The sequence below is a fragment of the Mustela nigripes genome, chromosome 1, assembly GCF_022355385.1.
Source record: "Mustela nigripes isolate SB6536 chromosome 1, MUSNIG.SB6536, whole genome shotgun sequence".
Lineage (NCBI taxonomy): Eukaryota > Metazoa > Chordata > Mammalia > Carnivora > Mustelidae > Mustela > Mustela nigripes.
Genome location: NC_081557.1, coordinates 221,310,672 through 221,336,133, shown reverse-complemented (window position 1 = coordinate 221,336,133; position 25,462 = coordinate 221,310,672). Strand labels below are relative to the sequence as shown.

General features: G+C 38.5%; 1 protein-coding gene across 5 annotated transcripts in view; it reads left to right on the top strand.

Annotated features, from left to right (window-relative positions):
* Positions 1-25,021, top strand: part of PPARGC1A (PPARG coactivator 1 alpha) — a 662,229-nt gene extending 637,208 nt beyond the window's left edge. For all 5 annotated transcript variants that reach the window (XM_059381778.1, XM_059381753.1, XM_059381765.1 and 2 more), the window contains 6 exons: positions 3,551-4,466; positions 5,006-5,110; positions 5,263-5,383; positions 14,698-14,819; positions 15,152-15,303; positions 20,994-25,021. In XM_059381778.1, the coding sequence (XP_059237761.1) occupies positions 3,551-4,466; positions 5,006-5,110; positions 5,263-5,383; positions 14,698-14,819; positions 15,152-15,303; positions 20,994-21,097 (1,520 nt within the window). In that variant the 3' untranslated portion in view covers positions 21,098-25,021. The remainder of the gene's footprint in view (positions 1-3,550; positions 4,467-5,005; positions 5,111-5,262; positions 5,384-14,697; positions 14,820-15,151; positions 15,304-20,993) is intronic.
* Positions 25,022-25,462: the final 441 nt, after the last annotated feature.

Genomic DNA, 25,462 nt, shown 5'->3' with positions numbered 1-25,462 from the left:
GAGAAGAAGGAGAAGAAGAAGGAGGAGGAGAACCAGTGCTTCTCACACTTTTGTTTTGCTTTTGCTTTGTTTTGCTTTGGGTCTCCACTCTATCTGGAAATAGATTTTCAGATAAGCACTGGTGGTTCCGTCCTTCAGATTTCTCAGTCTTGCTTGGAGGTCTTCTCTGAATAAATTTCAGTAAACAGTAAAAAGTTTAGGGAATTATCTGAATTGTTTTCCCCTTACCCACCTATTCACTAATCCTAAAATAGCTTCAATCCATTAGGCAACTATTATTATTATTATTATTATTATTATTATTATTTTAACAAGGAGTGCCAACAGAAAATTACAACCCTGCTATTTTCATGTGTAGGGTGTATTTGGTTATCTCCGTGTTTCTGTAAATTTAAAGCACATGGGTAAAAACATGCACTTGCTTCAAGTTTTGAAGATTTGCCCATTTGCTAAAAGGGACCATGAAGTCCCTGATGTACCTACCAGCATTTGGTGTATTACCTAGCACAGAGTAAATGTTCAGTAAATGTCTGTTCCCATTGCTACAGGCTGCCTAAGATGTTAGGAAGGTAAAAGGCTTGGCTTTTAACTCAAAACAAACAAACAAACAAACAAACAAAAAACCCTACAGCTACAATCAGGGTGTCGCCACTCCCAAGAGCAACTTGAGAATCAGTTATTTAAGCAATAATGAGCTTAGGTACTAGGACAAGGGTTTCAAATGTTCAAGACTAAAAAGAATTTCTATATTTAAAATCCCTAGATAGCTGAGCTATTTTTAGAACTAGTCTCTCTTTAATAGTGGCCTAATTTGGTGTTTCTGAAGTTTAGGGTTTCTTTTTATACGTCTAGAATGTCAGTCAAAATACACGTACCTGAGAACAAGGCAGAGTGAGGCATGGACACGACAGGACAGAGGCTCTCCGTATGTGGTCCATGAACCACATCATTAAAAATATTTGACCAGCTTCCCAAGTTATTCTTGGGTCACTGAAATGTAAGACCCATCAATAAAGGAGAATCTAGAAAACATTTTTTTAAAGATTTTATTTATTTGTTTGACAGAGAGAGAGAGCATGCACAAGCAGGGGGAGCAGTAGAGGGAGAGGAAGAAGAAGGCTCCCCACTGAGTAGGAAGCCCAGTGCAGGGCTGGATCCCAGGACCCCACCGCTATGACCTGAGTCAGAGGCAGCCGCTTAACTGACTGAGCCACTTAGGTGCCTCCGGGAAAAAATAAATAAATAGGCGAGTAAGAATTTTTGCAAAAATAAGCCCAGGCAACATTTCCACTAAGAGCATATCATCTATTTGGACTGACAGGATAAAAAATATATTCAAAAAGAGATGAACAAGAATATATAGCACTATCCGATAAGTGTCTAATGAGTGATCCTGACAGTAAATTATTAGGAAAGTAAAAACTACCCTAGTTTGGGAACCATAAAAAGATTTATGAAATTGAATTTTAGAATGTTGGGTGTCGTTTCTCCATTCAAGGGCTATGCCATTTGGAATACTTGACTGTTACATTTTCAGCAAAGAGAGATTATTCATCATTATTTCTTTGAGCATCTTAGCCTGCTATGAGAAATATCTGAGAAATTGTCATTTGTTTGGGGGGGGGCATTAATAGCTTTAAATTTGTCTTAATGGCAATTGACAGGGCAGTGCAAAAGGTAAAGAAAATGAGGGAAAAAGAGAGAGAGAAAGGAGAAAGACTGATTATGTAGGAATTTCTTAGATGGAGGAAAAGACCTACTTGTCCATGAAAGAGGGAACAAAAGGAGAGCAGGGACACAGATGTTTCATTCAGTAATATGTCACCTCTCGGTTATCTTCCAGCGAAGAGTGTCTGGCTGCTAACTCGAGGAAGCTTTGCTGGGACCCTCCTGTGTCCCTTCTCTTTGTGTTAGTATTCCCTGTCTTACTGAGCTTTTCTGGGATGCAGTTCCAAAGTTAAATTACTTTGCATTTTTGTAACTTTGCCCTCCTCATTTAAGGAGCATTAGCGATGCATAATAAAAATTGCCAAATATTAGTGTAAAATATTTTATTATAGAGGAAATATTAAAATTAGTTTCTTCCATCTCTTTACTGTAAAGTGGGAGAAAGAGGCAGGATCTATCTGTTCATACCAAAATTTCAAGTGGTTTTCTGTGACCTACTTGATTATGTGTGTGTGTGTCTGTGTGTGTGTACATACATACATCTATCTATATATATATATATTTTTTTTTTTTTCCTTTCTCCAACAAGGCTAGATGTCTCTGTCATTTCCTTGAAATGTGCGGTTGCCTTAAGTCTAACCCCAGGCTTATTAGCAGACGTGAAGTTCTTTTCTGCTGAATAGCCTTCACCCATTCTCCTAAATAGAAAATGTGTTGTAAATTCAAATATTCCCCTGTAAGCATAATGTCATTTGAACTCCAGCCTGCCCTTCTTCAAAGTTCCTTGGACTCTGGAGCCATTTCCTGATTATCCTCCCTCCGTGTAAAGGGCCATGTAGAACTTGCTCGGGGTTAAAACAGAGGAGACAACTGTAATTCAGACTCTCCCACGACGGCATCTGATGGAATTTTCCTGCTCTTCCCTCGAAAAGGACGAAAGGCACCCACTGATGGGGTTTCTCTTGTCTCCCTTTATTTTTTTTTTTCTACTTTTTTAATTAGTTGGTTGCTGAAGTTTGGATAGGTTTCAATCCTTCAGCCTCATCGCCCGCTCCGATGTTGTGCTCTAAATAAAATGGTCCGCTGGCACTGCAGTATTTAGTGTTTCTGTTCATTTAGGTTTCTGTTGCAGAATCATATTTTAGACAGAATGTATTAGTTATGCTTACAAGAAAGTATTATACCTACATTAGCCATGGTTTACTAAGTTAATGAACTGTGGAGACAAAGAATCATTGCCGTCAAGCTGCAGAGTCGTCTGGTTCCCTGCCTTGGTCTGTCGTGTTTTTCTGAACTTACTTTAAGCTTGTCTCCGTCACTCTGACCCTGCCCCACATTTGTGGTCATCCCGTTTTTTTTTTTTTTTTTAAGTTGTCTAGTTCTTGGGCTTCTTGATTGCAGACCAATTTCTGATCCACTCGTACGCTCCACAGCTTTCTTTGAGGACGGATGCTACCAAAGCTACTCTGTGATTCCCCAGGGCCACCCAGTTAATTCTCCACAAGGCAGACAGACAATGCCCTTGGAAATATGAGCTTTGGTAATGCCTGGTGCGTGGAGGCCTGTAGGGAGGCGTTAATGTTTTCTCGGAAGCAAGATCTGTTAGCATGGGCGTTTAAAATACAGAACATCACGGATTTCACTGATGCCTGGCCGTAGTGAGATCTGTCTTTTCTTGGTGCCAGAGGCTGAGGGGGAGAGAGGCCCGTTTTCAGGTCTTGACATGATGTCGTTTTCTTCTTTGTCACCATTGTCTGAAATCCCCCAGAAGTGAGGGCAACATATCCTGCAATTTAACAGCATTATCTCCATCTCTTGTCTCTCTCCCCACCCCCTATCCCTCCTTGTTGTTTTTGTTGTGTTTTCCCCTTTTTACCTTCAGGCCTAACTCCACCCACAACTCCTCCTCATAAAGCCAACCAAGATAATCCTTTCAGGACTTCTCCAAAGCTGAAGTCCTCCTGCAAGACGGTGGTACCTCCGCCCTCAAAGAAGCCTCGGAACAGTGAGCCTTCTGGCGCCCAAGGCAATAACTCCACCAAGAAAGGGCCGGAGCAGTCTGAGTTGTACGCGCAGCTCAGCAAGACCTCCGTGCTCACCAGTGGACACGAGGAAAGGAAGGCCAAGCGGCCCAGTCTACGGCTGTTTGGTGACCATGACTATTGTCAGTCAATTAATTCCAAAACGGAAATACTCATTAATATATCAAAGGAGCTCCAAGACTCTAGACCTCTAGGATATAAAGATGCCTCCTCCGACTGGCAGGGGCAGGTCTGTTCTTCCACGGATTCAGACCAGGGCTTCCTGACAGAGACTTCGGAGGTAGGCAAGCAGGTCTCTCCTTGCAGCACCAGAAAACAGCTCCAAGACCAGGAAATCCGAGCCGAGCTGAACAAGCACTTCGGTCATCCCAGTCAAGCTGTTTTTGACGACGAAGCAGACAAGACCAGTGAACTGAGGGACAGTGATTTCAGTAATGAACAATTCTCCAAACTACCTATGTTTATAAATTCAGGACTAGCCATGGATGGCCTGTTTGATGACAGCGAAGATGAAAGTGAGAAACTGAACTACCCTTGGGACGGCGCGCAGCCCTATTCATTGTTCGATGTGTCGCCTTCTTGCTCTTCTTTTAACTCTCCGTGTAGAGATTCCGTGTCACCACCCAAATCCTTATTTGCTCAAAGACCCCAAAGGATGCGCTCTCGTTCAAGGTCCTTTTCTCGACACAGGTCGTGCTCCCGATCACCATATTCCAGGTCAAGATCAAGGTCCCCAGGCAGTAGATCCTCTTCAAGGTAAACCTTGCCAACGCCCACCCAAAGCATGAGGTCCACAAAAAGCTTTCAAAACCCACAGACAGCCCAGGCCCCTCTCGCCAGGTGATTTCCAACACCTCCGGAGCTAACCAGGTTGTTGTTACACAGATATGCCTCCTCATCTTCTCTGAAATCTGTCAGCCTTGAGCACAGGGCCTGGAGCTAGTCGCATCACAGAGAGCAATTTGTAAGAAACTTGCTCATCTAACTTTTTCCATTACCCGGAGAGCTGCCCTGTGCCAGGATAGTTGAGATCCACGCGAGATAAAGCTGACAGTGTACCAGACTGGTGCTCAGCATTAACATCAGTAAGAGAGCCTGGGAGAGAATACATCACTTCCAGACCTCTAAGCTGACCAAATGATCACAAACTGTCACCGGGAAATCTCACCAGTAGCTAGGAAGAAAAAGAGCCACTTTATGTCCTACGGTATTTCCAGGGCATGCTCAGCTGGGCTGATAAAGCAGGGTTAAGGGGCAGTTGCAAATGCCCTTTCTGTTTCTCCTCTTGCTCGCAGATCTTGCTACTACTATGAGTCGAGCCACTGCAGGCACCGCGCACACCGAAATTCTCCTCTGTGCGCAAGATCACGTTCCAGGTCGCCCTACAGCCGTAGGCCCAGGTAAGGACCGGGTCATTTACCTTCCATTCCTCCTGTTCCCCCTCCTCTAGATGACACGAGCTAGCTCACTCCCTGCCCCCTCCCCAGTTCCTGATTCATTGTGTCTGTGTAAACGGAGGCGGTTGACTTAATGATGAAGTTGTGTTTCTCAGGTATGACAGCTACGAGGAATATCAGCACGAAAGGCTGAAGAGGGAAGAATACCGCAAAGAGTATGAGAAGCGGGAATCTGAGAGGGCCAAACAAAGGGAGAGGCAGAGGCAGAAGGCAATTGTAAGCAGCTTGGAGCTCACTTTTGCTTTAAAGGAGGGTTTCTTTTCCTTCCTTTCTTCTTTCTCTCTTTTTTTCTCTTTCGCTCTCTCTCTTTTTTTCTCGCTCCCTCCCTCCCTCCCCCTTTCTTCTTTTCTTTCCTTTTCTCTTCTTTTCTTTCTTCCTTTGTTATAGATTAGAAAATCAACTAAAGCTAAGGCTTTGTTAGAATATGCAATATTCCGCAGCCTTTTGATTTTAAAACATCAGAAGGTTCCCAAGCTCTCCTGACATAGATGATGGGGAAGCAAAATGTTAAATGAGTGTATGTTCTTATTCATACTTCATATTTCTCATTCATCTGGAAACCCATGACTGTTTTCCAAAATGGAGGGAGCAGGGACTGCATTTTTGTCAGAGCGGGAAATGAGGCCATATCCGTGTTTGGTTTCAGTTTTTGTCTCTTGGGCAGATGTTGGAATTGGATTGTCCATGAAGGGACTGGGTTCAAGCTGGATTTGAAAGAGGCAGGGGAGGAGGAGGGGCTAAAAAGTCATCGTTTTGGACTTGTGCTGGGTCAGCATCTCACTGAGTAGTTGATACAGCCGCATTTCTCATGAACTGCTTTGCAATAACCCCTTCCACATTTTGGGACTACTTAACGGCAGGGTACCGTGTTTCCTTGACATACAGACATTACCGGTTCTTTGGTCTAAAGCTCCAGGTTAGACCGAACTTGTTTGTTCTCCGCAGGTCAGTAGTTTTTCAGCACCCGCTCGCAAACGGGTAGTCTTTACCCCACCTCCCTCCTATTGCTTATCAGCCTAGAACTCCCACGGCAGAAACCCATCACTCCACTTGTCAGTCTTGTCCATGGCAGACATTCCTAATCAATTGTGGAACTCTTCCCACTGAGCCCTCAGGGAAGCTTTCGGTCTCTCCCACCTTAGTGCTTCAGGGAGCCCTGAGTAATCAATCAGAAGTGGCACCATTTTGTTCACTTCAGCTGCCTATCTCTGATAGCTCCTGAGAGTCATTTCAGTTAGATCAGCTTTTCACCTATCTTGCATAGAAAGTAACCAACATTTAGGGAAATGACTGCTCACTGTAAGGGTTAGATTTATATAGGGCCTCTAAGAAAACCTCCTACCATCCACAAAATCTTGAAAAACCTACATAAAAGAACTGACTAATGGAGTCAAAATCAAGCAGTAGCTGACCGTTATCAACCAGAGGGAAAAGGTGAACTGAGAGGCTTGTTGGTTGCAGGTTCTCAAGGAGAAGAAGGGAGAAGTGATTGAATACTTAGGCTAAAGGTCTAGGGTGTTTGTTGTCCTTTAATGTTGAATCTACCTAAGGCTGAATCAAAAGTCCTGTGCAAATTACAATACTTTTGCTCATTTTTCTCAACTTTCAAATGAGCTGTGATATTAAGGGCTGCCACAGTGTCATTAGTTAACACTTAAGAAGACTAATGAAAATTAAAAATTCAATTTTTCTAATTTTGCTATAGTTAATTAATAGCCTGTTCAATAATTATAATAACTCACATTTATATAATGCCATATAGTTTACAAAGCCTTTTAATATGGCACATTTGAGTTAATCTTTACAAAAAAGAATCATGTTGAGCAAGCATGTAGGAAAATAGTTATTTCAGTGTTTGCACATTCATATTTTATAAAATCCTTCATGTTTCTTCCCCAAAGTATCACATTGAAGAGAGAGATTAATAGTTTCATCATGTATTAGCTCATTTGGGCAAAATACACCACTATATCCAAAGTTGTGGATAAATATAGCTATACGGCATGTGCTTCTTTTCTTTCTTCCAAAGAGAAGTCAGTGCCAGATAATCAACAAAAGTGCATAAAAGGAGGGAGGGGTCTTTTCATTAGTTGGATCTTTCCAAAACATCAGATAATGTGATTGGTCTACATTCCATAATTGATAGCTTCATCAAATGCAACCTTGATGTCACTATTATAGTACAAATGTCAAGTTGGCTTAAATTAAGTTACTTAAAATTAAGCATTTGTCAGAATTTTCACTTTGAGGTTTTTTTTTTTTTTTATTTTTGTTTTGGAAAAGAAGATTAAAATAACAACACCACCCCCAGAAGTAGGACATAGAGATTATTTACTTTACCAACACAGTGGACTATAGTTAATAATAGCTTAATGTAAAGATTTGGGATTTACTCTTAAACTAATCCCCTCTTGAACAATGATATGCTATTTCTGCTTAACATGAGTGAAAACTCATGATCCTTTATGTGACAAACATTTGCTAGGTACTTGGGACATAAAATTAGGTAGGACCTGGTCCACATATCCAGAGAGGTTCAAGGTCCTCTCGTGGTAAATGGGGGAACACCTAGACCTGAGAGTGACAGAGAGCATCTGTAGAGAGGGTGAGATTATTCTGAAATCGAAAGAGAAGGAGGGGAAAGTTTCTCTACACCTGTGCTGTGCAATATGGTGGCTGCTAGGCACACAACAAATGAAGCTAGTTGTGAATTAAGATGCACTAATAAACGTGATTGGATTTCGAAGACTTAGTTCAAAAGAAAAGTATAAAATTCCTCGTTAATACTTTTTATATCAATGATGTTGAAACAATAGTATTTTGGTGATATGGAGCTAAATAAAATACAATATTAAAATTAAATTTTCTGTTTCTTTTTACTTTTTAAAATGTGCCCCTTAGAGAATTTAAAATTGTATATACTGCATTATATTTTTATTGAACGTTGCTATTCTCGGCAGAAGCTAGAGCTCACACTAAGTCCCTGGCCAAGAGCAAGGTATATTGGGAAACTTCTAGTCATTTAACCAGAATACTGGGGACAGGAGCAATAGGAAATGAGTCTTAGGGATCTGGATTTCATGACTGTATGGAAGCCAGATCCTTAAAGTGACTTACAAGTCATGATAAAGATTGTAAAGTCTATCTTAAAGGCATAGTGGAATTACTGAGTTTACCCATGGAAAGATTTTCTGATCAGTTTCCTTCCTCAAGATGATCTGCTTTCTTATGCCACAGTGCATTTGCAAAATGCATGTTTATGGACTTGGGTGCAGAGATACATGCAATGGGTTTTGACTCATTTGATTGGTTTAGCTTGAGATGTCATTCACAAAACAGCTAAAGGAAATAGGACAGTCTGCCCAAGCTGGTTGTGTAGGTGATTTCCCTTCATATTTTTGAGACACCCTTGAATTACTGAACAAGTAGCAAATTATGTTTGGTATATCTATGGTATGGTCATGGTTGTTTATTAATTCAGATCAGTCAGATAATGGGAGGACAAGCAAAGGAGAAGCTCAAACAGGAAATAAAAAACAGTGTTAAAATCATCTAATAATTGATATTTAATAAAATTCATCTTTGCTACCTTTGTCTTGTAGTATATATTTCTGTCATTTTGTGTTCCATGGAGCATGGAGATGATTTAGGAAGTCTTTATACTTTTTCATTGCTTATGCATCTAAAAGTCTTTATCCAGACCACCCTGACAGCAGCAAATCTGAGAGTTAAGAAAAGGCTGATAATTCGTAGTTACTGACATAGAATCCTACATTGTGGTTGACCATCGCCATTGTTTTAGTTGCTCCTTTCCTCCATTTTCCACCAAAATCTTTTCTCAAGAACCACTTCACCCTCTACCTTCCTTAGCCTCCTAGGCTTACAGTCATTCAGGGTAATCAGAACTCTGCAAGCCAGAGTTTGGTACTTAATGTCTAAACTGTCACTGCTCTCATTTCTTGTGAAGTTCTAAGTCCAGCTCCATTTGCAGTCAGTACAATTTCCTGCCAGAAAACATGATAATGGGATGTTAATTTAAAGGGCAAATCTACACATGAGGATATGGCTCAGTGCTCGAAACCCAAACCAAGTGTGCCTGGGCAATGACAGTACCACTTCATTTCTCTCTTCCCTTTGTCAGTCTGCAGCCCAGGAGCCAGGAACAGCGCTTCATCATGGATAATTATCAGCTCCTTCCAAATGAAAAAAAAAAGAAAAGTAATTTTTCATAGTTGTTATTTTTGGAGAAAATAGTTCTCTATCCAAACCTCTTTCAAGAGATACTTCCTGTGGATTAGAATATATGTTCTATAATTAATTGAAGCTCACTATTTTGAAATTATCAATTTTATTGGGAGTTGTCCCAAAGTTTCTGTCTTTTCAGTGTTTCCTTGCACTTAGCCCTAGTAGACTAGCCTGGATTTATTCACACTGATCCAACCTTGGACTCTAAGGAAGAGTATTCTTGGGTTGTACTTAAAGGCAAGTACCTTTGGAAAACTGATGCTGTCATTTTGTTTCTCCCCTAATAGTGCCCTCTAGTATTAGACACTTAATGAATGCCTACAGAATTAGATAGTATAATCAGTACTAAGAGAAAGAGAGAACCCTCCCCTTTTTTTTACATTTTGTCAAGGTTTTGGTTTTCCTTTCTGTCCATATGTGCCTTTTCACAACAATCTCCCCCTCTCACTTTATCTTTTAGATGGAGGACCTCACCATACCATTCAGCCTTAAATGACATAGATTTTCTCCATTCATCTCACATATAGTATTTGGGATTTCTTTGGAATTTCTGAGGAAGTTGGGTTAGTAGCTAATCTGGAAATGAATATAAATCTTTCATGGCTGAAGTTGACATGCAGTTTCCTTAGTATATGAGAAAGAATTTTTACATTTTCCTGAGTTGGAAATGTTGAATAAAAGTTCTGAGAACCAAAATCTAAATTAGGAGGCTGTTCCTTGTTGTTGCCTAGCATTGCAGAGCATTTTAGTGAGATCACCCTTACAGAAACATCAAGCACACTACTTGGCATATATTAGAATTCAATAAATGTTAATCTCCCTATGAAATTCCCTTTCTCTTAGTCAAATCCCTTTTACCAAGACTAGCTTATTAGTTGATGAGAAACAGCCATTGTATGTTTTCCCCAGCTAACTGGGAGGCTCTGCTCTCTTTTCGATAAAGATTTTGATAATGCAAAGGCGGTTAATTTCAGTTCATATTTTTCTTTATTTATCTCTCTGTATTTTGATGTAATGCTGATTTACTATACCTGTTAATGCAATATAAATCTTCAATTTTGTTATCCACCCCATCAGCAAACTAGCTTTTGTGAAAATTGAAGCTAAAGGATATTTGATGAATGTTCTATCCTCCTCAATAGTGAAAACTGGTCTGAAAATCATTTTTCAAGGAGCTTTTTCCAAAGGTTTAGAGTTCCTCCAAGCCTTTAAGAAGTTGAAAATGTTATTAAGCATTTTGATTTCTTTTCCTTTCATCTCCTGTTTAGAAATTAATGTCTTGAAAAATTGGCTGCAAATGTTAAGGTTTTTTAAAAGATATGGAATCTATTCATCTGTCTAATAAAACCGCAACATGTTAAAAATAATCGGTTCTTTGCTAGACATTTTGGCCAATCTTTGAGAGATTTTTGTCTTTGCTTTTAGACCTTCAGATGCCTTTTAGTTTCATTTTTAGCACTAGGAAAACCAAGCACTCTAATCATTTTCTAAAATGAGAATTTCAGTGTGTATTCAATCTCTGATCTTTGTAAGGAAGCAAGATGTGGTTCCATTCCCGTGTTTCATAAAAGGAGATGATAGACAAATAGGTAGTTTATGTGATTGTGCACCAGCCCTTGGGGTTTCTGTTTTTCCCATCGAGATTGTGTCTTCTTTTTACTGCAGAATGTATCAGTATCCGAAAAGGTCCTCTGGTTTATCTTCTTTGTAGGATCATTGTTGCATACAGTTTTGTATAAAGAAGCAATTCAGAGACTGTCCCAATATGTCTGCATATGGACGTGCATATGGTCGATTTTAGCTTTAACTTCAAATTTCCTTGAATACGTAGGCTGTGTGTATTCCCATAATGGTAGTTGAGCAATTTCTTTGTGATGGTTCAATTTCTTTCTCTCTTTTCTGCATTCCCCCCTCCTTTTTCTTTATACAGTAGTAACCTTCCTAAAAAGGCCCATTAAAAAAAAAAAAAAAAAAGGTAAAAAACCATAAAACCCATGCAAGCAGGCGCCAGAAAGTTTAGATAATGTCCCATCCCATTTCGCGGTTTGGTTAGAGCTGGCTGCATAAATAGAATGGAATGTGGTGTGAGGACTCCCTTACAACACTGTAGAACACTGCCCCAGGATGAGCTCACCATCCCTTTATACTTAATGATCTCCAGGATGTACTGGGTGCTCTGGAACAATGCAATTCCAGCCTTTAGTTGAGAAGACATACAATCCACATGGAAGTGGACCAGGCAGTCGACTCTGTTGGCTTTACGTCACCAGGTCAATTATTTAGGCCTGCTGCCTATTGTCAGAGGAATTGTGTTTTACCGAGTGTCTCCGTGGAGCCCCATCTCTGATTTTCAGAAGGTGTTTCAAGAGTGAGAGCTCTGCAAACATGTAGTTACTCCATTCTTCTTCCACTTAAACTTATAAAACAAATCACAGAAATCTTTGTAAATTCAGTCAGCTGAGCTACCTGGACAGGGTTTTCCCTGTGATTAAGCAGCAGAGCTGGCTTTCATTCTCCATTGTCTTAGAGAGTCTCGGAGAGTAAGGATTACATGTAGGCATAAGGGCGAGAATTAAAGATGATCAGTTGATTGGTGATTGATCGAGTTTTCAACAAATATTCATTGAGACTCTGGTATGTTTCAAGCACCGTTAAAATACAGTAGTCGAGAGGACAGATGTGCTTTTTGCTTTTAGGAATCTTTCACTGTAGAGGGAGAGATGGACATAAACAATGAATTAACTATCAACTATTTAATTACAATTGGGCAGAGAATTATAATGGAGAAATCATGTATTGTAAGAACAACTAATAGAAGCCTGACCTCATCTCAAGTCTCAGAAGGAAATGATTTTTGTGTTCAATATAATTTTAGGCAGTACATGTATGTTGGTGAAGGAGAAGGAGAGGCAGTGTGGGGAGGATTTTACAAGGAGCAAGGGGAAAGCTGGCGTGAAGGCCTTGGAAAAGAAAAGGAGCTCAGAATATACAAGGGACCGGTAGGAGCTCAATGTGACTGGAAAATAAAGGAAAGAATGGGAAGTAAGAGGAGAACATGATGAAGACAGGTCCAGACCATACAGGGCTTGATGAGTCCTGTTAATGATTAAGGAATTTCCTTAAAGTTATATGAGGCCACTGATATGTTTTAGATAGTAATTGACATGATAAGATTCCTATTTCCTTAGTTAAGGTTATTAAGATTGAAGTGAAGGAATAGATTAGAGAAGGGAAAATATAGACAGAGGATCCAAGTTGAGAGGCTGCTATGCTTGTCCAGAAAGAGAGGCTGGCAGCTTGGTTTAGGGGCGATGTAAGAGAAAAAGATATGTAGGAGGTAAAATTCAACAGGCCTTGATAAGTGATTGGATGTCTAGAGGGGACTAAGGGAAGAATGGAGGAGGCACTCAGGTTTTTGTCCTGAATACCTGACTGGATGGTGCTCATTTCACTGACACAAGAACATTGGAGAAAGACCCATGGGGGAGAGGGAGGACTGGAGAGCCGGGTTTGGGGAATGTTGGTCTAGTTTGAAGTGCTCAGAGAATATCCAGATTGAGATGTCAAGTAAACAGTTGGCGATTGGAGTCTGAAGCTCAGAAGAACTTCTCTGATGAAAACAGAAATAGGAGCATTGTGTACAGTAAGAGAAGATGAGGCGTGATGATCAGATCACCTAGGAGAGTATAAAATAGAGTAAAAAGCTCTATTAATTGCTTAATTATACTTCACAAGTGCTTACTGAATTCTCTTTGCCAAGCCCTTTGCTAAACATTGGAGATAAGAAAAGGAAAGACTTATGGGAAATAACATAGAGCATCTCTTTGCCTTAAGCCTAAATTACTCTTTACATCACCCACATCAGGATACTCTCAGTACATCCAGAGAAAACTCTTGGGTAAATCTATGCCTTAGTTCTGTGTTTCCTAGTCTCTGCTCCCACCTCCTGAAACCTCTGCAACCCTAAGCTCACTTCATTCTTGTTTGTTCTTAGTAGGTGTAGAGATGAGTTGGTAAGCGTATGCCTTATATTAAATCCTTGTGTTCTTGAAAAACCTTCCCTTGGTTTTGAGAGACATTATCTCCTTTGGCCTTGTCTTCTTAGAACAACCAATAGAGGACTGCTTCTTGTTACTAAGAAAGGTTTTTTTACTGTTTTGTGAAAATGAGTCCCCCCTTGGGCTATAAGATATTATTTCCATATTTTGTAGGTTATAAATTGCTGATGACTTTCAGCTTATGATGATATTGACTCCATTTGTGAAAATTAGGCCACACCCTTCTAGTCTGTTCCTAAAATAAGATTCACTGGCAAAGTGAAATTTATAGCCTCTTTTATAGCTTTGATTCTTCAGAGACCCGTGGCTTAAAATAGCCTACATTTTAAGACTGTATTTTTCAAATTATTGTCTTTGGACCACCTGCATTGGAATCACTAGGGTGTGCTTATTAAAAATGAAGATCATTGAATTGTCTTTTCTAATTTTTTTAAAAACTGCCAGGATAAACCCCAATAATTTGCATTTTTTTAAAGATTTGTATTTATTTATTTGACAGACAGAGATCACAAGTAGGCAGAGAGGAAGGCAGAGACAGAGAGAAGGGAAAGCAGGTTCCTTGCTGAGTAGAGAGCCCGATGTGGGGCTCAATCCCAAGACCCTGGGATCATGACCTGAGCTGAAGGCAGAAGCTTTAACCCACTGAGCCACCCAGGCGCCCCCAATAATTTGCATTTTTAATAAGGACTTCAGGTAATTTTTATTTATACTAGAGTTTAGAATTGTTGTTTTGAGGGATGTCAAATTTTGTACATCTCACTATGAGAATCCTGAGTAAAATGAGAAGTTAAGCGTTTTGTGAGAAGGGTGAGTTTTCTTACCAATTTGGAAGATTAAGAATCAAGTCACAAGGGTTACAGTACTTAACAGGGATCCTTCAGCTGTCCAGTGATAAACAGATCGCATTTTCCCTATTTCTTTTGGAATATATCAAAGCTCAGGAGAGAAAAGTGCAGAGCTGGGGAGCAAAAGCAGAAGAGAGTGAGCATCAGAGTAGGGCACATGGAAGGAAGAGTGAATGCAGAACACGGAGAAATGGATGCTAAAACATGGGTCATGTGTCATCTTTTCATTCAGTTTTAGTGGATGTTTTGCTTTTACCAGCACGCTTGTTGGGTTCTCGGTATGCATGATTGGACGTCCATTTAGGTATGTTGATAGAGGTGCACCTTCCTTCCTATCTCCAGAATTGGCAAAAGTCTCTCTTTACTCCCACCCCCTCCCCAGGAAGAACGCCGTGTGATTTATGTGGGTAAAATCAGACCTGACACGACACGGACGGAACTGAGGGACCGTTTTGAAGTTTTTGGTGAAATTGAGGAGTGCACAGTAAATCTGAGGGATGATGGGTAAGAATCTTCAAGATTATTTCTTGTTTAGAAACTGACATATGTAAAAAATTATAGCCATAAGATTGCTAGGATGGGAATGCTTTGACAGATGACATGTTGAGTTCAGAACCTTATTTATTTTCTTTTATCCCTATTTATTAATCTTTCTAGTTGAGATTTCCTGTCCCAGAAATAAGTATTTAGCTGCTTGACAGGACAATCACACTGATAAATGGATGCAGTGGTTCAGACATTGGCACCGGCGAAGTCTTCCAAAGTAGGAAGGGTTACAGGCATATATGTTAATGCTTTCTCACAAGCTTTGAACCTCTCCTCTTTGTCCATTGCAGAGACAGCTATGGTTTCATTACCTACCGTTATACCTGTGATGCTTTTGCTGCTCTTGAAAATGGATACACTTTGCGCAGGTCGAATGAAACTGACTTCGAGCTGTACTTTTGTGGACGCAAGCAATTTTTCAAGTCTAACTATGCAGACCTAGGTATGGATTTTATTGTATGTGGAATGAGGAATCCATAATGGAGGGCTCAAAATGGAAGCAGATGTAAACCGTGGGCATATAGGGTTGGCCCATCACTTTATTTTGCTGGAGGGAATGTTTGAATACAGATTTTATCTTATTTTTAATTTTTTAAAAGTATAAGACAGTTTCAGAAGCAAAGGGTTTAGGTTTTGGCAGCAAAAAACAGAAGTAAATTCTTTGTACTGTCTTCCCAAATGCTGAAAGTCTGCACTCTGTGTGTGTGTGTGTGTGTGTGTGTGTGTGTGTGTGTCTTTGCATAGGTTTGCAATGTGCTGTTGCTTTCTGTGCCTGCCCTGAATCCTTCTGTATAAACCTTAGCATTAGCATAATTGTCTTATGGAACAGAATATGCAAAAGGATATTCTGGTTCTTTTTTCCTTATTATCCTACAAACTCTTAAAAATGTTAAGACGTTTCCTACAAATTATACCTTGAGAGAAGAAAATATAATTTCATACGCTAAATCACATTATACTTTCTTAAAAAAAAAAAAAGGAGAAAAAAACCCCACTATTTTTTTCCAGTGTTTTCATATGCTAGGCACCGTGCCAGAGGCTCTGCAAACATTCTTTTAAATTTAATTACCAGAACGATCCTGGGAAGTGGTTGTTATTATTATTATCTTCCTTTTATAGATAAGGAAACCAAAGCATTTGTAAGTATTCCTTTTTCCTGTTCTAAAACTTATACAGATTCAAGGGGTAAAATTCTGAAAATATAAAAAGTATGAGGAAAAATAGTAAAATCACCCATCAGCCCATCACCTAGAGATCTGCTGTGTGATTTACAGTCCAGTGTTTTGTCTCAAGATGTCTAATTTCTTCTGGTTGAGGTCACATAATTTAGATCTGTCAATTCTTAAATTTAGCTCTTCTCAATTCATATTATGTAAGTCCATTTTCTACCATATTTGTGGGATTGAAAATAGTTTATTAACTTTTTTAATGGTTGTACAGTATTATGTTAGGTGAATACCATTACATTTAATCATTCCATTATAGCTAAACATTTATTCAATTTTCAATTTTTTGGCATTATAAATAATGCCAAAATGGACATCTTAATTTTCTTCCCAATTTTAATTTGGTCCCTTTGCATTGCATTCCATTCCCTATTTAATGCACATATTCTAAGCCTTTAAATTCTTTGATGAAGAAATGAAGGAAGAGAAATGGCAAATGTCTTGTGCACCTGATGTAATTAATTTAAATCAATTTATAATAATCACATAAAATTAACATATAAATCTATTCCTCAGCATTACTATATATCTGTCTGCACTTGCTTTGGCTTGTATAAGGAAAGAAATGAATACCAAATACAGGGATTTTTTTTCTCCCCTCCACCAAAGTGATATCTTCCTAAAGTAATTGATATAGGTGGTGTGCATTGTTCAGGGGGAATATGCTATAATTCACTTCACAAGCTAAATAGATAGTATGAAGCAGGGGGGAGGCAGCTGACTGTCAGAGAGATAGAGGCCTAGGGATGAAAATATAAAAGGTGGCAAGTCATTTGTTCAAATGTTAGCTGATAAAAACAGTCAAGACGGATTGAAGTCTTAAGTTGATTTGACTTATTTTCTTCAGTGATGAAGGCCAGGGTGTTTCCAGTCTTTCAAAATATCTAGAGTTTAAAATAAGCTACCTAGAGGGGCCTTCAAATCACGATTCATCACTGGGAGAAGGAGGATTGGATGGTATTTCCAAATTGAACCGGAGCCTCCCTGAAATATTTCTGAGAAGAATGCTTCCCCTCTTGTTATCTTTCTGCCTCGCCAGCAGCAATAGAAACTTCGCCGTTGCTAAGCCGGTTCTGTATTTTCTGAAAAGTATGTTTGATGTGTATTGTACTAGCATGGGTTTTTCCAATTCCCTCAAGCCCTACAATTTCACGAAGGGTAGTCGATCTGAGCATAGGCAAGGTGTAGTGGAAAGAGCCCTGGCTTTGGAATCTTACAGACCTGGTTTTGAAACCTGACTTAGCTTCTGACCTTCAGCAAACAATTAAGCTCTCTCTGACTCTGGTTCTTCATTTGTAAACTACCTCATAATGTTGTCACAAAGATTCAATAAATGTTTGTGATGTGGTTGGCACAGTATCTAGCATAAAGTGGGGGCTCGATAAATAGTAACTATGATTATAATTTTCAAAAATGATGGCAAAGATAAATTAGAAGTGTCAAGTTATTTTGAAATGAAAGGATCAACATCAGGGGCCAGATCTGGAACTGAACAACGTACATTCATGTGTGTCCTGTGTTTGTTCCCTGAAGAGTTCAAGTTAAATGCTTCAGGGGTTGACCAGTGAATTCGGTGAACATGAGATTTTACTGGACATTCAGAGGGATTGGGAGCTCACATGTATGTGTATTGAGAGTTAGTAAAAATGATGTGATATTGATTAATTTTACCAAGAGTAAAGTGAACTATCATTTTAGCTAGATTGATTTAATTGATCTTTTTTATGTTTTGCTCCCCAAATTAAGTGAGCTTACACATCCTTCTACCATCGGGGCCACCCAGTGACTACCACAATGCTATTAGTTCAAAATGTGATGATTCCAAGTTAATATTATGGTCAGTTTTATAAGTGAGACTCAGGGTTAAAGGGACAATCAAGGTTACCTAGGTAAAGCCAGGATGTGAGCCTGGTTTTTATGAATCTTTAATCTGTGAATCTTTCTGTTTACTGTCCTATAAACAGATGGAGCTTTCTCAAAGACCTCAATGGAAAATCTTACAGATGAAAGATAGAAATTAAAATAGGACTATAGGACCAGAAGAGAAAGATAGGATCAGTATTAAGAATATGATCATGTATTCATCAGGAATTAGTTATGGTGCAGAACTTATATTAAACATATAAGAAAAGTGAAATAAGTAACATTCATCACAAAGTCTTTACTAACTCAAAATACGTATTACATTATCAGTATCTCAAATATATATATAACTTTATATATACCCTTGGCATTCATTGGTAAATCATCCAAAGTTCCCAACACAAAGGTTTTTCAACCAGTTTTTAAAATGTTGGTGTTCAAGATTACTACATTCATTCAACAAATTCTAATCTTAGTACCTGATTTGTGCCAAGAGTTCTATAGGTGGTAAGAATACAGTTGTATCGTGATGTGTTTTTATTTATATGGCATCATTATTTATAATAATTTATTTTAAAAAATAATTAGAGTGGCTTTTGGCTTTTTCCTGTCAAAATTCTATTATATCTTACTTACATTGCAATATCCTTTGGTGGCATAGATGTTGTTGTCTCAGGAACTGAATGTAAGCATGTATTCATACAACAGAAAAGATTTGCGTATATCTACTATGTGACATAATCCCCCTGTGCAAGTGATTATAGATATGTAAATACCAGCTATCATATTCCATACTAAAGAAATTCTTGAGATCCACTGTTTCCATTTTATTTATTTATTTATTTATTTTGCTAATGAAAATATGGAAACACTGAAATTCTGGGTTTGATATAGAGTAACCCAAAGTTAAGACATTTTGAATATTCTCAAAATGGCCTTCAAGGAAGGATCTGTATGTGTGTTCTTTTTTTCTTTTTTTTTAAACGTTTTATTGATTTATTTGAGAGAGAGAGAGAGCATGAGTGCAGGGAGGGACAGAGGAAGAAGCAGACTCCCGCTGAGTGGGGAACCAGATGCTGGGCCCAATCTGGGATCCAGGACTCCGGGATCATGACCTGAGCTGAAAGAAGATGCTTAACCGACTGAGCCATCCAGGCACCCCTGTATGTGTGTTCTTGATGATTCTGTGCTGACCTTCATGCCACACAGACTCTGGCCATCAGGAGGCTCTTGTAACTTTATTTACAATGCAAGTGGAATTCTGGTTTCAGGTTAATCTCAAGCAATGAGCAGGACTTAGCATGTGCGTGTGTCTACAAAAAAAGACTTCGATTGGAATCATAGCTACTCATGAGGCTTTAGTGATACAAGCCAACTGCTCATTTAGGCTATCTGTGAAGGGAAGGTTGGAAGCTAGTGTAATTTAAGAATTGATTATGTGAGATATTAATGAGGAAAGATTGGCCATTTTTGTCCTTTTATGTCTGAGCCCCACTGTACCTGCTGTTCTTACCTGGAAAAACTTGGTCGGCAAAAAGTCAGTAAATACAAGGCATTGTAAGAATGAAAGAAAAAAAAAAGTGAAGGAATTTCCTTGTCTTTAAATCTAAGATGGCTAAAGTAGTTTGAAGCTAGGGTGAAAAAGCAGCCTGGTGCTGGAGAGCTTGGGAGAAAGTCACCTTTTCAGCCAAACAGCTTGTGAGGTCAATGAGTGTACTGCCATATTATCTAATCCTATACTTTTCTGTCACTCCGGACATTTCTGTTTTGTAACATTCTGGATAAACCACAGAAATGTTCATGTGTTAGTAGGATTGGTAATACTTCCCAGAAAGGACTGGTTTTCCCTTCAAGTAAATGCTCTCAAGAGAATGAATTTATTTGCAAGAGGCTTTTTTTTTTTTATTATATTTCTAAGATGTCTTTCTTCCTTTGCAAGACCAGCAGAAATATCTGATTTTTTTTATAAATGTCACAGGAGAAATTTCAGAAATATTTAGAATCAGAATTTCATTTTATATCCGTCATTGCTGAAACATGAATATTTTGTTAAGGGGCTATGTGAAGTATGTGGAACTTCTCATAGAAGCTGACTTGGACTAGTTCAAGGAAGACCATGGTTTTATTTATACCTGTATATGTTTCCTCTAGTACTAGTGAGGTTGACTTTGCCTTACCTGGTCATGAAGTGTTTCCCTAGACCTTCTAATTTGGGGTGAATTTTATTGCTGGGGTTATCCCAAGATACTAGAAAAGATAAGTGGATCATATATTCTTCATGACTGAAAGGGGAGCAGCCAGGTGGCGAGTAGGTGAAGTTCTGATGAGTCTCTCCCTCCCACTCACATGGCTTTTATGCTCAGTGAAACCAATCCCATTGAATAGGAAAATTAGTTCCAACTTCCATTCTTATCACTTCACTTGAGCTGTTGAGGAACCTTGGGTAAATCATTTAATATTCCAGGAAGGAGGCAGGACATGGTTATTTTTAAAGTATATTGATTGAATACATTTCTATTGATTAGAAGTATTAAAGTTTGTTCTGATTACCTCCCAGGATTGTTTATGGCTAAAATGAGTCAAAAAGTAGTGTTCTGAATGCTTACCACTCAGAAGCATTCTGAGTGGTAGGTTTACAGTGGTAAACACTCCCTACCCTCTGTAAACATATTGCCTAATCTTATACTCTCTCTTCTTTTCTCTCTGTAAACATATGTATTTTAAATATTTATTTTTACTCATTATATATAAATTTATAAAGATAAATAATATATTTATATATAAATAATATAACAATAAAATATTGGATATATATATACTCTGCAAATACATATTTACATACACACACACACACACACACACACACACACATATAAAATAAGTTTACCCATAAAATCTATCAATCTATCTATCCATCAATAAAAGTTGGGTATATTTTTGGAAATATATCAATTGGATAAGTTGTTATTGAGTCAAGTAATCTTCAGTTAGACGATTGCACTAACAATGAGAGTGTGTCTAACCTTGCTTTGGTTTCTTGCAGATTCAAACTCAGATGACTTTGACCCTGCTTCCACCAAGAGCAAGTATGACTCTCTGGATTTCGATAGTTTACTGAAAGAAGCTCAGAGAAGCTTGCGCAGGTAACATGTTCCCTGGCTGAAGATGACAGAGGGACGGTGAATACCTCACGGGACAGCGCGTCCTTCCCTAACTGACTATTGCAAGTCATACTTAGGAATTTCTCCTACTTTACACTCTCTGTATAAAAAACAAAACAAAACAACAACAATACAACAAGAACAACAACAATGGTTTACATGAACACAGCTGCTGAAGAGGCAAGAGACAGAATGGATATCCAGTAAGCACATGTTTATTCATGGGTGTCAGCTTTGCTTTCCCTGGAGTCTCTTGGTGATGGAGTGTGTGTGTGTGTGCGTGTGTATGTGTGCGTGTCTGTGCGTGTGTGTGTGCGTGCATGAACACGCTTGATTTGGGGGAAGTATGTGTGCACAGGAGGGGACTGGGGGCACCTGACCAGAGTGTGCCAGGGCAAACCACTTCAAATGGCAGCAGTTCCATGAAGACACACTTAAAACCTAGAACTTCAAAATGTTCATATTCTATTCAAAAAGAAAAAAAAAAAAAAGCAAAGCATAAATTCAAAAGGAAAGAAAACTAACCAACCAACCACAAACCACCCTAAAATGACAGCCACTGATGTCTGGGCATCGACCTCCGTACTCTGTTTTTTAAGAAAGTGCAAAATCGTCTTGAAGCAAGCTTTCTCTCATAACATAATGGTGATATGACAATCCCGAAGAAACCACAGGTTCTGTAGAACTAGTATCCTTTCTCTCTCTCTCTCTCTCTCACCCTCCCTCTTCGTCTGTCTCCCGCGCTCTCTCCTGCTCTCTCCTCCTCTCCCTCACTCTCTCTTCCTTTCTCTCTCTGTCTCTGTCTCTCTGTCTCTGTCTCTCTCTTTTTCTTCTTTTTTTCCTCTTGCCATGGAGTCTGGGTGGGAGAGGATACTGCGGGCACTGGAATGCTAAACTTTCCTAACATTTTGAAGTTTATGTAGTTCATCCTCTCTCCTGACACCCATGTAAATGTCCAAAATGTTGATCTTCCACTGCAAATTACAAAAGCCTTGTCAATGGTCAAGCGTGCAGCTTATTCAGTGGTTTTTTTTCTGAGGAGCAGGCACGGTGTTACATTACTCATGAGAGTTGGGTAGAACTCTCTGGTATGTGTTCAGATAGTGAAATTGCTACATTCTCTGATGTAGTGAAGTAATTACAGATGTTAAATGGAGTATTTTTATTTTGTGTACATACTATACAACAATGTTCTTTTTTGTTACAGCTATGCACTGTAAATGCAGCCTTCTTTTCAAAACTGCTAAATTTTTCTTAATCAAGAATATTCAAATGTAATTATGAGGTGATACAATTATTGTACACTAACATATTTAGAAGCTGAACTTACTGCTTATATATATTTGATTGTAAAAACAAAAAAGACAGTGTGTGTGTCCGTCAAGTGCAACAACAAAATGATGCTTTATGCACATCCATCCCTAGGTGAGCTTCAATCTAAGCATCTTGTCAAGAACTATCCTAGCCCCCTAAAGGTATTAACCACTTATGCGATATTTTTCCACATTTTCTTGTTGCTTGTTTTTCTTTGAAGTTTTATACACTGGATTTGTTAGGGGAATGAAATTTTCTCATCTAAAATTTTTCTAGGAGATATCATGATTTTATGTAAAGTCTCTCAATGGGTAACCATTAAGAAATGTTTTTATTTTCTCTATCAACAGTAGTTTTGAAACTAGAGGTCAGAAATCTTTTTAAAATGCTGTTTCGTTTTAATTTTTGTGATTTTAATTTGATACAAAATGCTGAGGTAATAATTACAGTATGATTTTTACAATAATTAATGTGTGTCTGAAGACTATTCTTGAAGCCAGTATCTCTTTCCCTTGGCAGAGTATGATGATGGTATTTATCTGTATTTTTTACAGTTATGCATCCTGTATAAATACTGATAATTCATTCCTTTGTTTACTAAAGAGACATATTTATCAGTTGCAGATAGCCTATTTATTATAAATTATGAGATGATGAAAATAATAAAGCCAGTGGAAATTTTCTACCTAGGATGCATGGCAATTGTCAGGTTGGAGTTGAAATGTTTCATTTGGGAAATTCAGCTTTTGCAGAAGCGGTGTTTCTACTTGCACTAGCTTGGCCTCTGACGTGACCATGATGTTGTTCTTGATGACATTGCTTCTGCTAAATTCAATAAAAACTTCAGAAAAACCTCCATTTTGAGCATCAGGATTTCATCTGAGTGCAGAGCCCTGGAATGGAAGTCAGTAAAGTTTGGAGTGTGTATTCAAGTTTCTAAATTGAGATTCGATTACAGTTTGGCCGACATGACTTTTCTGGAAGATGTGAGATACCTACTACTTAATCCTTCTTTTCCTTTCTCTCGCCCAACACAATCTTATAAAACGGATTTCACCCCCAGGCCAATGCAGCTAATTTTGATAGCTGCATTCATTTATCACCAGCATATTGTGTTCTGAGTGAATCCACTGTCTGTCCTGTCGGATGCTTGCTTGATTTTTTGGCTTCTTATTTCTAAGTAGATAGAAAGCAATAAAAAAAAAAATATGAAATAAAAGAACTTGTTCTGCGTTACGGCAGTAACATATCTTTAATCCGCCTAATTCTTGTTGTTCTGTAGGTTAAATGCAGATATTTTAACTCTGTGTGAACGCCAAACTAAAGTTTACAGTCTTTCTTTCAGAATTTTGAGTATCTTCTGTTGTAGAATAATAATAATAATAATAAAAAGACTATTAAGAGCAATAAATTATTTTTAAGAAATCAATATTTAGTAAATCATATTATGTGTTCAAGGACCAGATGCGTTCTCTACTTTGCCTTTAAATTTTTGTGATCCAATTTTAAATACATTCTCCTTTTTGCCCTGGATTGTTGACATGAGTAAAATACTTCGTTTCTTTTCTTACTTATCAAAAGACAACACTACAGATTTCACATTGAGGATTAATTTATCCCCACTCTGGCCTGACAAATATCATTACCATGAAGATAGTTTTCCTCCGTGGACTTCAAATTACATCTAAAATGAGTGCAAAGAGAGAATCACTAACCCATCTGAATAGAGCTTTTTGTATCTTATGCAGACCCTGTGGGTAGCCCATCAAAATGTAAACTGTGTTCCGTTTATTTTTATTTTTAATTTTTTTTTTTGGAGAGAATATTTCAAATGAACACATTCACCCCATCATCACTGGAGGCAAATTTCAGCATAGAACTGTAGGATTTTTAGATGACCGCAGGCCAATGCCTTCACGCAGTGGTAAGTACCACATCTACAATTTTGGTGACCGAACTGGTGCTTTAGAAATGTGGGTCTGGTTGTTTTTTTTTTTTTTTTTTTAAAGAGATGTAGTGGAATAATTCTTCCAGTGCAACAAAATCAATTTTTGCTAAACGACTGTGAGAACAACGCGGTTGGGCTGTCAACATTCAAAGCAGCAGAAAGGGAACTTTGCACTATTGGGGTATGATGGTTGGGTCAGTTGAAAAAAGGAAACCTTTTCATGCCTTTAGATGTGAGCTTACAGTAGGTAATGATTATGTGTCCTTTTTTGATGGCTGTAACGAGAACTTCAATCACTGTAGTCTAAGACCTGATCTATAGATGACCTAGAATAGCCATGTAATATAATGTGATGATTCTAAATTTGTACCTATGTGACAGACATTTTCAATAATGTGAACTGCTGATTTGATGGAGCTACTTTAAGATTTGTAGGTGAAAGTGTAACACTGTTGGTTGAACTATGCTGAAGAGGGAAAGTGAGCGATTAGTTCAGCCCTTGCTGGGCTTTTTTTTCCACCTGCCAATTCTACATGTATTGTTGTGGTTTTATTCATTGTATGAAAATTCCTGTGATTTTTTTTTTTAAATGTGCAGTACACATCAGCCTCACTGAGCTAATAAAGGGAAACGAATGTTTCAAATCTACTTCTGCTTTTCTTATTTATTGTAACAAAAGTACTGGCCTGTTTCTCAGATCAGTACACATGACTTGCTTATTATCATTCTGTTTCTTCTCTGGATCTTCCTCCCTTTCTCTCTGCTTCTCCACATTCATGGATGGATTTCGGCTATAAGGTAACACAGACCTTCTGTATTTAACCTTTTCTCCTTTCAAGTGACAAAGGTGGAAGTGGTTTCTATAATGAAAGATGACATGGGACTTTAGGAAATGAATTAACGCTGCTTCTGTTCAGAAAGTGTATATTTTTAAGTACAAACCATTGCCCCTAGTGAGAATCTTGCTTGAGTATTCAGCTTAGGAAGCGATCTGTAGATGGACTGTACATGTTGCAAAGATTTGTAGCAGGATGCGGCTCCCATCGTGTCTAAATCATATGGGATGAGCTGATAGCTACGGACACAGCT